We start from the raw sequence: 13594 nt of genomic DNA on the forward strand, positions 1-13594 counted from the left end.
TGTGTGTCATTAGCATGTTCCCATAACTATGCATATCCTCACTTTTTAAATGTCTAACTGTAGCCCAATAGCATCCAGTTTGCAGACAATAGTAAAATGCCCTTAAAAGTGAATACTATCATTTTCTTTGTCCTCCTCTCCATCTCATTTACAGAATATAACCTCGAACCTTGTGAAGATCCTGGAATTCCTCAGTATGGTAACCGAATTGGGTTCAACTTTGGGGTTGGCGACACTCTGACCTTCTCATGCTCATCAGGTTACCGACTGGAAGGGGCATCAGAGATCATCTGTCTTGGTGGTGGCCGACGAGTGTGGAGTGCACCTCTGCCAAGGTGTGTGGGTACGTGGTCAGCTGCTTTCATTTGCTTGTATGTGTAGTCACTGTCCATGGAGTTGCATGGTTACACACCCTTCGTTCTTTTATAATCTGTTGAATTTCTTCATTTATTTCATATTAGTTATTTCAATTTTTTTTTCCACTTGGCAATCTGGTGTACCTCAATTAACTTCTCAACTGCTCCATTTAAGCAACCATGCTTCTAAATTTCTTTTCAGATGATGGGAATAAGAATCAATAGATATATAAATAGATGATAGATGACAGATAGATACATAGAGAGATAGATAGATAATCATATTTTCAGAGCTTACAGAAAATTATATTCTTATATTCTGTTGATAGATGATTTCCCATGACTTATGATTGAAATTTTGGCAATATTTTATAATTTAGGATTCATATTCATGAAAGATGACTATGAAGGAAAATGTGTCAAATAAATAATGGATAATTTAAGGGCTATCGCAGGCATGTATTGACTCAATATGTATAATCAATAAAAATGAATCTATTATGATAGATGAATTAAGACAGCAATCCATTTTATGTTGTGAAATAAAGAATAACAATAATTAAAATATTGCAAGTTTAGAACCACCATCCCAACTTTTGGAAAAGAGTGTTTTAGCTGATAAAAAGAAAAAAAAAATTCTGTAGGGAAAATGAAGGATTTTTGATTAAGACTTAAGTCATTTCCTATTTATTTTAATTTTTTTAAAGATTTTATTTATTTATTTGTCAGAGAGAGAGAGCACAAGCAGGAGGAGTGGCAGGCAGAGGAAGAAGCAGGCTCCCAGCTGAGCGTGGAGCTGGATGTGGGACTTGATCCCAGGACCCTGGGATCATGACCTGAGCTGAAGGCAGATGCTTAACCGTTTGAGCTACCCAGGTGCCCCAAGTCATTTCCTATTTAAAGTAGGAAATGAGGAGGCAAAAACTTCTTCAGGTCATTAGCCATTCAGTGGTTGTCAGTACTTGTTTTTATGACAGAACAAGATACAAATGGTCATTTTATAATTATTTTATAAAGCTGTTAAAACTCTCAAAAGCATTTAATTTGAATTTACTTTAATTGTAAATTTAATTGTAGGTCACAGACCTGTGTAAGTTTAGTATGCTAAAAATCAGGCAAATTGTTAGAGATTTGATCTGTGGTTCAAGACCTTGTCTTTTCTGTGGAGGCAAAATGCCCTGCAGAGGAAAATGAGAATGAGCAGGATGCCCTCTATGACTTACTCAGTATATTATTCAGTATATAAAATGTGGGTATTCCTGTGGATCCCAAATCAAGTGAAAAAATATGATCTTCCAGGTTAATGTGGGTCTGAAGGCTTTTATAGTGATGAGATTGTTTTCACAGCCTCTGTGGGTTACATAACGGACAGGATGATATGTAACTGATGAAATTTCTTTTTAAAATCCTGGACTTTTATAGAAATAGCACAAGCAGCCACAGAGGCTTGAAGCTGGGAGGTGATGAGCAGTCACACTCTCAGAGCATCTTTTTCAGGAAGCTATACAGAATGCAAATTTTTCTGGGGTTTTTGTGTTGTTTTGTTTTGTTTGTATTTTTTTTCCTGCTATAGCCCAATTTCAAATTCCTCTCTTTACCTGAATTGCCCCCATTTCCATTTTTGCTTGATGTGCATATTTTCAAAACCCAGCTAATGAGAACCTTGGGAATAGTTCAAGGGAGGGCTGTTGAGTGTTTAGGTTTAGATGGTGGCCACTTGATATTGGGTTAATTCATTTTTCTAAACTTCATTTTTCTCATCTGTAAAATGGTTAGAGCTGTAGTACCTAGTTCATTGTTATGAGTTAGTTATGAGGATTAAACTAATTAACCATGCCAGGCAGACCTAATATAATCCCTGGAATATAGGAAGGATTCAGAATTTAGATGTTACTATAACTCTTATTATATTGAGTATAACCTGGTATCTATCCAGCCTATCAATCTAGTTTATAAAACCAATTATAGTAGGGAATGAATTCCATTTTATAAAACACTAACATTTATGAGGGTCTACTAGGTTCTTTCATATATAGTTATCTCATTTAATCCTTATTATAATCCTGTTGTTATCCTACCCCCCCACCACCACCACCATTTTTCATTGGAAGAATCTGAACCTTAGAGATTTTAGATAACTTGCCCAAGATCATGAAGGTTATAAGTGACAGGGGCGCCTGGGTGGCTCAGTCGTTAAGCGTCTGCCTTCGGCTCGGGTCATGATCCCAGGGCTCTGGGATCGAGCCCTGCATCTGGCTCCCTGCTCTGCGGGAAGCCTGCTTCTCCCTCTCCCACTCCCCCTGCTTGTGTTCCCTCTCTCGCTGTGTCTCTCTCTGTCAAATAAATAAATAAAATCTTGGAAAAAAAAATTAAAAAGGTTATAAGTGACAGAACCATGATTTGTATGACGTTTTTCATATTCTAAAACCCAGCTTTTTCTCACTAGATGGTTTTATCTCAAAAAGATCTAGGAGAAGGTGAATCTTGAATATTTTCTCTCAAGGTACCAAATACATACAAGACTGTTACACGGATTAAGAAACTGTTTGCATGTAGATTTTTAAGGTTTAGTTCATATTTACAATGAATTTTAATAAATAGATTTATGAAAATTTAACTTTGCAAAAAAAAGTTTAAGTTAGTTTTGTTTCATTAAAGTATTTCTTTCAGACTGGGTTTATTTGTGCCTAAATCTTTAATGGGAAGAATGAGATAAAATCACCCTGTGGACAAATATAGAAAGCAAATTACTGCCCATGGGAATTTTCCCCCCATTTTCAAATTAGTTCTGCTTGCTTTTAAGCTTATTGAAATTTACAATTAAGGCTATTGAGTTTAATAAATTCCACTGTAGGTATACATTTAAGTGACCAGATTCAGAGAACTATGCTTTCAAATATAATGACTTTAAAAATTTTATTTCTCCAGTTTTCTTTAAACTTTTCTTCACTACTCTGCCTATGCTTTAAAACAAATGTGTTCCTTTTTGTATTTCTGGTTCCATGTATGCATATGTATATATTTCTTATTTTGTTATCTTTTCAAAGTTCACAATCTTTAGTCACATAAAATGCAAATTATTTGTAAGCATTCATATGAACAGACCCAATTTTAGCAATACTAGTTTATTTGTACTGTTTTTATTTCTTTTTAGATTTTTTTGTACTTTTCATTTTATGTATCTCTCATGCCAATTCTCTAGTCCATACTTGCTTAAAAGCCATCTTTAGTCCTTAGCACTACCAACTTCATAGAAAGCTCATGTTATAGATAGCGGCCAAATTGTAAGTAGATTGTATTCCAAAAGTTTGCTTCTGTTTCAGCTTTTTGGAATCTAGATGGTCTTTCCCTGGCACAAGGTTGCAAATGATGGATGCATTCCCAGAACAAACCATAGATGAGGTTTTGAATTTTATGTCAAGAATAAAGCTAATACTAACATTTACCAAAATAACTTATATATACAGAGGTTCTTACATAGGTTATATAAGAAGGTGCCTGATTCTTTGGACAATAAGACAACTGATATTCAAAACTAAATACAGAAACTTTTTGTTTATATATGTTTAATTTTGACTCTCTTTAGCATATAAATTGGTTGGAGTCTTTCAGTTTCTGTTGGTAGACTTTGGTGAAAATTATCTTAATTCTGGATGTTAGACAAGTAATAAATAACATTTTCATTGAAACAACTTTTCTGAGTAACCTCTGCATTTATGTTTTAAGGTAATATTTTAACAAACTATTAAAATACAATAACAGCATAATATAGTCTTTACAATCTATAAAGGATTGTATCAAGCAGTGTCTTATTCCAAAAATCCATCAACACTGTGGAAGTAAACTTAGCATAACTGTTTTATCAGTGAAGTGACAATGTCTATAAAAAATGCAAACTTAGGAGCAGAGCCATGACTGTCACATTGTTGAGTCCCAGGCTTGTGCTGGATTCAGAATAGCACAGTGCTGTCTTTGACTGGAGGTCTCAATAAAGTTGGGAGGAAATCTGGTCTTAATTACAGTTGATACGTGGCTTCAGAGAACTCCTTATGTTGTCCTCTATTTTAATCAGAGGAAACTTCTTTGACCACGACCCATTTATCAGGGATTACTTAAGTGAAGGGAAATTTGTAGAGCAAGAGAAGAATCTTGATAGAAACTCAGAGCATAAATCTCAGAAGCAGGGCTTTTTCTCCCCAAGAGGTGGCCTCCATTGCAGACACATAGTTAATATTTACACTCCAGCCTTTCCTAAGCTGACCTTTGGGAAGTTGTTCAGATCTCTTCCTGCCAAGTTTTCTCAAATGTAAAATATGAATAATCATATCTATGCTGCAAGATAGCATATAGCTCTAAGCAATGAAAGACATATAAATCACCTAATGCACTGCTCAACACATGATATTCCATAACAAACCTCGGTCTCTTTTTCTTGTACCTGAAACTCTCTCCATAAACATATATCCAGTTATCCTAAGGACCATGATGGCTAAGAGTTGTGAGGATTGATTTTTACCAACCAGCAGAAGAGGGAAGAGAAGAGAAAGAGGAGATGAAAAAGTTTAATGTGCTATCAGTAGCTAAGTATTTCACACATATAATCTTATTTACTACTTAATGATCAAGATGAAAGTTTTATCTTAAAAACAAACATATAACTATGTTTTACATTTTGGAAGAGATAAAAATAATCAGCAGATAAAATGATATTTCAGTGAAGATATTTTATATTTAAGTGATTATCCTGGAGAGCTGTGTTTCTATGGAAATGGATAATCTGGTCATCTTTTTAAATGGCCAAAAGCAAAAAAAAAAAAAAAATGCATAAGAGAATTGATTACTTTGAAAATAAGAAACACTGCCCTGTTTTTGGCCAAGAAATGAGTACCTGATTTCCTTTACTAAAGTTGACATTACAAAAAACATTGCTATTCCCATTGTCATCTCTCTAAATCAAGAAAAAACTTGCATATCTGTATTCAGCCTCCAGATATACCAGAAATCATGCCAGGTCATGTTGCAAATAAACAAGGAGCTAATGAAAGAACATATTATTTTGGAAAGTAGATTAGCAAGTTCAGTGTTAGTAATGACTTGTCTTTAGGCAGGAGTCCACACATTTTAGGAACCCCACATATTTTGAAGTCAGTTTAAAAACATTAATTCATTCATCCTCATAGTCCCCCATTTAACACATCTACTTCTGTTTCTAATTTTACGTGTCATTGGTTTTTTATCTGACCTTGGACAAGTAACAACATCTTTCTTTAATCATAAGTCAAATGAGAAAAGTGATAACTCTGTATTATACATCTACACATTTTTCTCACTCTTCTGACTTTTTAGATGATATATGCTGATCGTTATTTGTTATTTAGTTTAAAAATGAATGTTAACAGTAGGCGAAACAGGGTGCAGCTATATATATGGGACCTCTGTACTATCACTGTAACATCTCTGTAAGTCTAGAACAATCTTCACATTAAAAAAATATAAAAAATTAAAAAAATAGAATAAAATGCATTTGAAGGGGTAATTTATCTTTGAAGAATTTCTGTATATTTCATGTCACTCTCCAAGCTCTCTATGCTAAAATTATATACATCAGATACCCATATATGTATATCAAATAGGACTTATTCATCAAGTCAGTCAGCATTGTAGATACATAGCCATGTAGAAAGCAAATTATTTTTCAGAGACCTGCTTTGCTCTCAGACGCTACCATTAATTAGCTGACAGACTCTAAGCAAATGCCTTAATTTTCTGTACTTCTCTTTTCTAGAAAGAATGGTGCCAATATGAGTTCTACTCAACCAAATATTTCTTGTAAAGATAACAGAAAATATTAGGTAGAAAAGTGCTCTGATAAAGTATATACACAAACGTATATTTATATTTTTCTTATATAATTATGACTGGGGTGTATTGATCTCTTGATTTGACAATGTAAAAATCCATAATACTAACTTATACCTGTTCATGCTTTATAGTTTGTTTTTTGTTTGTTGTTTGTTTTTGAGTTTCTTGCTTGTGACCTTACAAAGTAAGCCAAGAAGGTATTATTGCTCTTTAACAGCTGAGAAAATGCCACTTAGAAAGATTAAAAATAATGAGTGGAAAGTTATGCCAGAAACCAAGTCTTGAACTTTTTAGACCAGTGCTGTGATATTCCAGGTGGAATTTCTTTATTATCTTATTTACTGATGAACTATTTTGGAATACTACCTTTTTTTTTTTTTAATAGAACAGACCAGGGGTGAGCAAACTTTCTTCTATAAAGTGCCAGGTAGTAAATATTTGGGGATTTATAGCTTGTGGTCACAACTACTAAACTGTCATTGTGTCCTGAAAGCAACAATAGATATGATGAACAGGTGTGTCTGTGTGCCAGGAGAACTTTATTGACCAAAGCAGGCAACAAGCTGGATGTGGCCCTGGGCCATAGTTTTCTAACCTTTACAACAGACTAACCAAGCTTAGTCAACTTTAATAACCCCTTTGCATTTGGAATTTACCAGTCATTCACCTCTAAGGAAAGGAAAAAAAAAATTCTTTACCTATTCTCTGTTTTTTTTTTTTTTTAATGATGAGCTCTTTTCATTAAAGTAGCACACAATTTACTTATTTCTAAGAGAAAAGATTTCTCATGTTTTTACAGAAAGAGTATCAGGAGGGTGTGTGTGTGTGTGTGTGTGTGTGTGTGAACACTGATGTAATTTCTGGATAACATAAGACCATCTCCAAAACCTTCCAGATACCCAGATCTCTTCTGAGTACCAAGTCTGCATTCCCAGCTGTACACTGGACCTCTCCATATGGATGTCCTCCCACAGGCACATCGACTTCACATGCCAAACAGAACTCATTATCTCCTCAGCCAAATCAGTTCTTCCTTCTGCACTCTTTATTTCCAGTGATGGCATCATTCTCAGCCAGCCATCCAAGCTAGAAATTGTGTCATCTTTCACCACCCCCTCTCTTTCCCTCTATCCATATTATAATAGTCACTAAGACCTACCACCTAAAGCTGTTGCTCAGACTTACCACCATTTCTGCTTTCACTACCATTATGCTTATCCAGCTCTCATTGGTCCTCATACAGATTAATATAATAGCACAATGATAATCATGCGTGCTAGGCATTGTGCCAAACTATATATATTTTCTTCTTTCACGTATTCCTTTTAAAAACCATTTGAGAGAATATGATTTTCCCATTTTATAAAGTAGCTAGATTAATTGCCTAACTTGATAAAGACCTTAAAATCAGCTCTTTCTGATTCCAGTGCTCACGTCTTAGCAATTACATGTATAATTCCACTGTATTATCTCCTTTCTTCTAGTTGGATTTTCTGTTTCCAAATTTCATCTAATGTTTTCAGTAGCATTGCTAGTTATATTTGTTTTTTTTATTGATAAGTAACAAATTACCACAAATTTAGCAACTTAAACCAGCACATTTGCTTTCTTATGGTTTCTGTGGGTGGGGAGTCTTGGCACAGTTGAACTGGGTCCTCTTCTTAGGGTCTCAAGAGCTGCATTCAAGGAGTTGGCTGAGTTCTCACCTGAGGTTCAGGACCCTTTTCCAAATGGACAAGGTTACTGGATGTAAGCGTTTCCTTGTAGGTATAAGACTGAGAGCTTTAGTTCTTTGCTCAGTTCCTACAGGCCATCTACAGTTCCTTGCCATGTGGACTCCCCCAACATGGCCACTTACTTCATCAAGTCAACAAGGACAGTCGCCCCAGTGAGTCATTAGCAAGATTCAGTTTTATATAATGAAATATAGTCACAGGAGTAATGAGAAGCAAGTTCCCACTCAACTCAAGGGGAGGAATTGCACTAAAGCATAAACAAATGCCAGAAGATGGGTATCACGGGAGGCTCACCCCAAAGTCTGTTGACACCAGTTATCCTTAGAATGACCAGACCATGTCTATTCCCTGCTTAAATCACTGATTTCCTATCACCTATTGGATAAAATTGAATGCTTAAGTCCTTTCTTAGGTTGGCCTTAGTGTCTCCTGTTGTCATTCTCCTGTGTGCACTCTAGAATACAGCAACACAATGCTACATGCCATTACCAAAGATGCCTACACTTCTGCACTTTAAGATGTTAAGAACCCATTGAGGTTCTAAGCCATGCAAATCATCAAACTTTCACTTGTGTTGGCACAAGCAAATAAATAATTTATTTCTAAGAAGGTGAAGGCAAAGGTATGGTGAGAAAACACTGAAAGTGTTCTTAAGTAGTTGGAGAGGCTTTGCATTTTAATCTGTTGAGCTTCCATTCCTGTCATCTTACCATAGATCAAGACACCGTTACCTATTATCCCTTACCTGTGTTATTGTTAACAGCCCAAGCAGACTCTAGTCTCCATTCTTGTCCCTCTTCCCCAAACCAAACAGTAGATTCAGAATGAACTTCCTATGATACGAATCTGTTGAAGTCACTCTCTTACTTAAAATCCTTCCATTGTTCTCCATTGCCCTTAAAATAAATTCTGAATGTGACCCTCTTACACCTACCCTCATTAGCCTAACCAGTTTATTTTTCAGACACATTTTATTTCTCCATCCTGATATGAAGCCTTCCTGACCTTCAAAGTATGTGTTAGATGTCCTTACTACAGGTTTCATGAGCTTTTATTACATTTCCCCTTCCTAGGTTTTGTATTGCTGTATTGAATTACCTTTTTATCTACAGCAATGTTTAGCATACAGAAAGCTTTCAGTAAATTTGTTGAGTTGATAAAGAAATGAATATATAATAGCCAAAGCTCCTTTTTTTTCTTTTTTTTACATTTTCAACTTACTAACTTTAATTTATATGAACAAAGTACTAATTCAGAGGTACTGTATTCAACCTAACACAAATAAAGGACTATAATTGCTATTTCAGCCTGGACCATCACACTGGTTTTTAGTCTATAATTCATTTGTTGTGCAGATATTAACACACAACCCCTCAAGTTTTATAAGTAAATCAACCAACCAACCAACCAACAATGAAGGTGCCTGAAAAGTCTACTAAGGGGAGGCTTATAAGTATGATAGAAGCAAAAAAAGACAAATTTATAAAAATTGAAAATGGGAGGAAATATTGAGTCTTTTGTATGTGTATATAAAATAAATCCTTCCCCAATATGTGGTGAAATTCGGAGCTCAAGAAAGGGAATAGCTGACAATTTTTTTGTCAACAAAATGAAAAGGAAGAAAAAAATGTGCCTGATAGAAACTAAGCATCCACAAGAACGAAAAGAACCAATGCACATGTTGTATTTAACAGAACTGCATAGAGGACTGTAAAACTTTTCTAATTCATTTGGGATTTGTAAACATACAGATTTACAGAGAGCCTTTTAAAATCCAACTGGCCTGTTAGTAGATAAGTGTCTAAGCTTACTTGATTATACTGTAGTTGGCAAGTGAATATATGCTGTTTTATCTGATGACTCTGAGCCCGTTGAAGATGGAGGCTGTCTCTTAGTTATCTTTGTCCCTTCTCTGTGTCTATCATAAACTTGGCATATCACAGGTGCTCATTCATTCTTTATAAGACTGTATAAAGTTAATTCACCATGTGATCATCATGAACCTGTTAGAGTAGACTGTGACCTACCCATAATGGTGATTCACTCACAAGACTTGGAAATGATCTTCTGTGTTATTAGAATCTCAAATGCCTTTGGACAACTTTTTTTTAAATTTTTATGAGGACTTAAAATTGCAGACTCTTAAAATCACTTCATTCCCCTTACATGTCCTCATGCTCTGACTATAAATCTTGTTGTAAGGCCAAATCTGCCTGCTAATTAGAAAGTTAGAAGGTAAGTTAGTTTTGGTCTTAAATAAAGGACTTCTTTAGAGAAATAGAGACTTTTTTAGAGAGAGCTGAGTTATAGAAGAGGGACCAAAAGTTAAATATTTACTGGAATCTGTGTCCCAGGGTCATGTCCTTAAGGCAATTGCAAAAGTGAGGGTCTCCTCCAGAAAGAATCACGAAAGTACCAGAGGAACTTGCTTTCTCTGCAACCTCTAAGTGACCTCTCCCTGGTTTCATGGAGAATATGCCCAGGTTCAGAAATACCTCAAGCACATCCTTCATTCATCTGTATCTAATAAAACTAACCTAGACATACTGGGAAACATGCTTTAAAAAGGAGATGGTTAGAGCTCTGAGCAGCATTTTAAAGAAAAATAAATGCTAATACTAAACTAAAAAGTATGAAATTCATCGACTTGGTCATTAGACAAACTAATTTTGGTTTTTACCTTAATATATTTTTACTTAATTAGAAGGTGACTGGCCCCTAGTACCTATTAGTGCCAGATAAGAAATATTTTACCTGAGGTAATAATAAAAGCTAATATTTGCTCTGTGTTTACCATATGCCTGGCATGGTCTTATGAGGTTTGAATAAAGACACTGAGGCACAGGGAGGTTAAGTAATTTTCCCTAGGAAAATATACTAACAATATTTTTATTGGAAGCAGGTTACATTGGGAGCATTTTTTTGCTCTATGTAAATATGAGCCATAAAGAATAAAAGCATTAAATAAGCCAGTGTGATAATATTCTGTACATATCTCTAAATTGGTTCTTGCTTACAACAGTGACATCTGTGACTCTCAGGAAATACTATCATTTGGCAGTGTAGATAACTGGAGGAGATAATTAAATGTTATTGCTACTTGTAACTGAATTAGATTTTGATGCCATGTCTCCGGAGAGGGTAAGATTTAATTGAAGTTGCAATAGACCGACAGTACCTAAAAGCCTTTTGAAACTGGGAGGAAAGGTCATTGTCACATTAAGCAAATAGATTTTAAAATTACTTCTAATTCTATGTTTTTATAAAGTCTACATGTCTATTTATTTTGTGTATATAGTATATAAATTTTTCCCCATTTCAGCCTCATAATGAAAATAATAGCAAAAAATATGCATGCCATTAGTACAGAGGTGGATTCCTAATAAATGGTTTTATTATTTGTCATCTGGTAAGATATGTTCAGATGTACCTAGGGCTTTGAAAACAGACAAAAGAACATTGGAACAGACTAGAACTATCAATTAGGAACAGTGCATTGTACTAAGCAACCAATCAGCCTGAAGTTCAGTGGCACTAATTGGGGTAGGTTTAGGGTGAGTCAAGGAGAGTAGGACTGTGGTTATTCTGCATAAGTAAATGCATTTACCTCTTAATCAAAGGTATGCAATAAAATGAATTTCATTGTTTTCACCATCATTTCTGGTTTTTAGCTGTTTTCAGATCAAGCTTTCCAATCTCAAATCCAGCTCCTTCACAGGACAAAGCAGCTGAAATCATCTTCCTTTGTTTATTATACCAAGACAGTTGCCATAGAAATAATATAATGTTACAGAATAAGCATCATAAGTTAAATCCAGTATCAAGAAGGGACATATAAGTCAGGTTTGAGAGAGTGTGCTTATGTAAATAAACAGTAGCTTGGCAATCATTTAAAAATGTCAAGGTAAATTACTGAGAAAACAGAGAAAAATGAACTTAGAGCTTTAGGAAGTTTTTTGAAGAATTTAAATACTGCCCTTCAAGCAGGTGTTTTAGAGAAAAGGAGTTAGGGGATTATTAACCCTCCTACAAACTAAATTTCTGGCTATAAGCCATTTTTTTTATATCTCTGCATTGTACTCAAGTACTCTTGATAGCTCCCTTTGAATACCAGTTCAATTATTGGTATGCTCAATGCATAGGTAACATTTTTCTCTTCATGTGTTTTAATCAGTCTACAAAGACTGTATTTCAAAAGGTGATGGATAGTTTTTATTTCATGCCTTTTACTATACCTTTCTGAATTTGCGCACACTGTTTTATTATGCTTGGCTATAGAGTTCTGTATGTATAAAATATTAACCTTTTCCAATCCTGTAAAATTGCAATCTCAACTGAATCTGAGCACTACTTTCTAAAAGAAATCCTGGGTTTTGTTTGTTCTGGGAAACTTTAGGTTTGTTTAAAGATATTGTTCTCTTTTTTCCGATAAAATAATTTCCCACTGTTCAGTCACAGTATTTGAAACCACTTGATGTCATTTGCCTGGGTGAAACACCATACAAGGGATTCACCACCATATTGTTGCCCCCATCTGTAAAAGGAAAACCAAGTTATATCTTTTACTACTTGGAAACTTAGTAGAAAAACTCTTTGGATGATGGTCTAGGCTGTGTATGCCACCTTATCCCAAATTCCTTTATTCATCCAATACATATTTTTTTGATGTTACTCCATGATAGTTTAAAAGGCACCCTGCCTTCTTCCTACTATGTGAGGACAAATAAAAACGATCTGGTAAGTTTTGTAAAACTGGAAAACCCTCCACTCTTCCGCTAAGAGCCTATCCTCTCCTACCCACCTCCAGCCCCACCACTCTGCCCACGAAACAAGATGACTGCAATAATCAACCATGGTCAGTAATGATGCTCTGTATTACCCTCAGGTGAGTGGGGTTAAAACAAAATGTTGAGATCCACTGATGAAGAAAGTAATATAGTGAGGTTCCTTGCAGTACACATTTTCTTGTGACCTTGGAAAAACATTAACATGCCATTACTGTTTTTTTCCTCAGGTACAATTTTGAGGATATCATTGTTGACTCTATGATGCTTTGGTATCTTTTTTTTTTCCCCTTTTTTCTGATCCCCTCCCCTGTAACAGCTTCATTTGATTATATTCCATATATTGATCTCACAATGCCTTTCTCATGAAGGTAACAACAAACAAATGTACAAAGAAATAACTAAAGAGAATCAAATAGGAATAAAGACAACATGCAAATTGCTGAGGCTTAATGAACATCAAGGGATCCGTGAGTTGTTGGTTAGTCAAAACCAAATACCCTAGAAATGGAAATTATATCTTTAAAGAATTTTCAGCCTTTTAGTAGTCTGCCAAAAGCTATAATTGTTGAAAGAAGAGAAATAATGTTGTTGAGTGCTTATGATGTACATGGCAGCATGCCTGGTACTATGATATTTTTCTCTCATTTACTCCTTACAATAATCATATTAGGTAGGTATTAATATTTCTACTTCCCATATTGAGAATGCAATGCTCAGAGAGGCAAAGTGGTTCACATTAAGTGTCACAGCTAGTAAACATAGATTCATCTATCTTCCAAATCTCGTAGTCCAAATTCTTTACTTCATACTTTATTTGAATTTTTACAGAGTTGCAATAATGACACAGAATCAT

General features: G+C 35.0%; 1 protein-coding gene across 6 annotated transcripts in view; it reads left to right on the forward strand.

Annotated features, from left to right (window-relative positions):
- CSMD3 (CUB and Sushi multiple domains 3) overlaps window positions 1-13594 on the forward strand; it is a 1190044-nt gene that overhangs the window by 817148 nt on the left and 359302 nt on the right. For all 6 annotated transcript variants that reach the window (XM_078072078.1, XM_078072080.1, XM_078072079.1 and 3 more), the window contains one exon: window positions 155-343. In XM_078072078.1, coding sequence (XP_077928204.1) covers window positions 155-343 — 189 coding nt within the window. The remainder of the gene's footprint in view (window positions 1-154; window positions 344-13594) is intronic.

The sequence above is a fragment of the Halichoerus grypus genome, chromosome 5 (genome assembly GCF_964656455.1).
Source record: "Halichoerus grypus chromosome 5, mHalGry1.hap1.1, whole genome shotgun sequence".
Lineage (NCBI taxonomy): Eukaryota > Metazoa > Chordata > Mammalia > Carnivora > Phocidae > Halichoerus > Halichoerus grypus.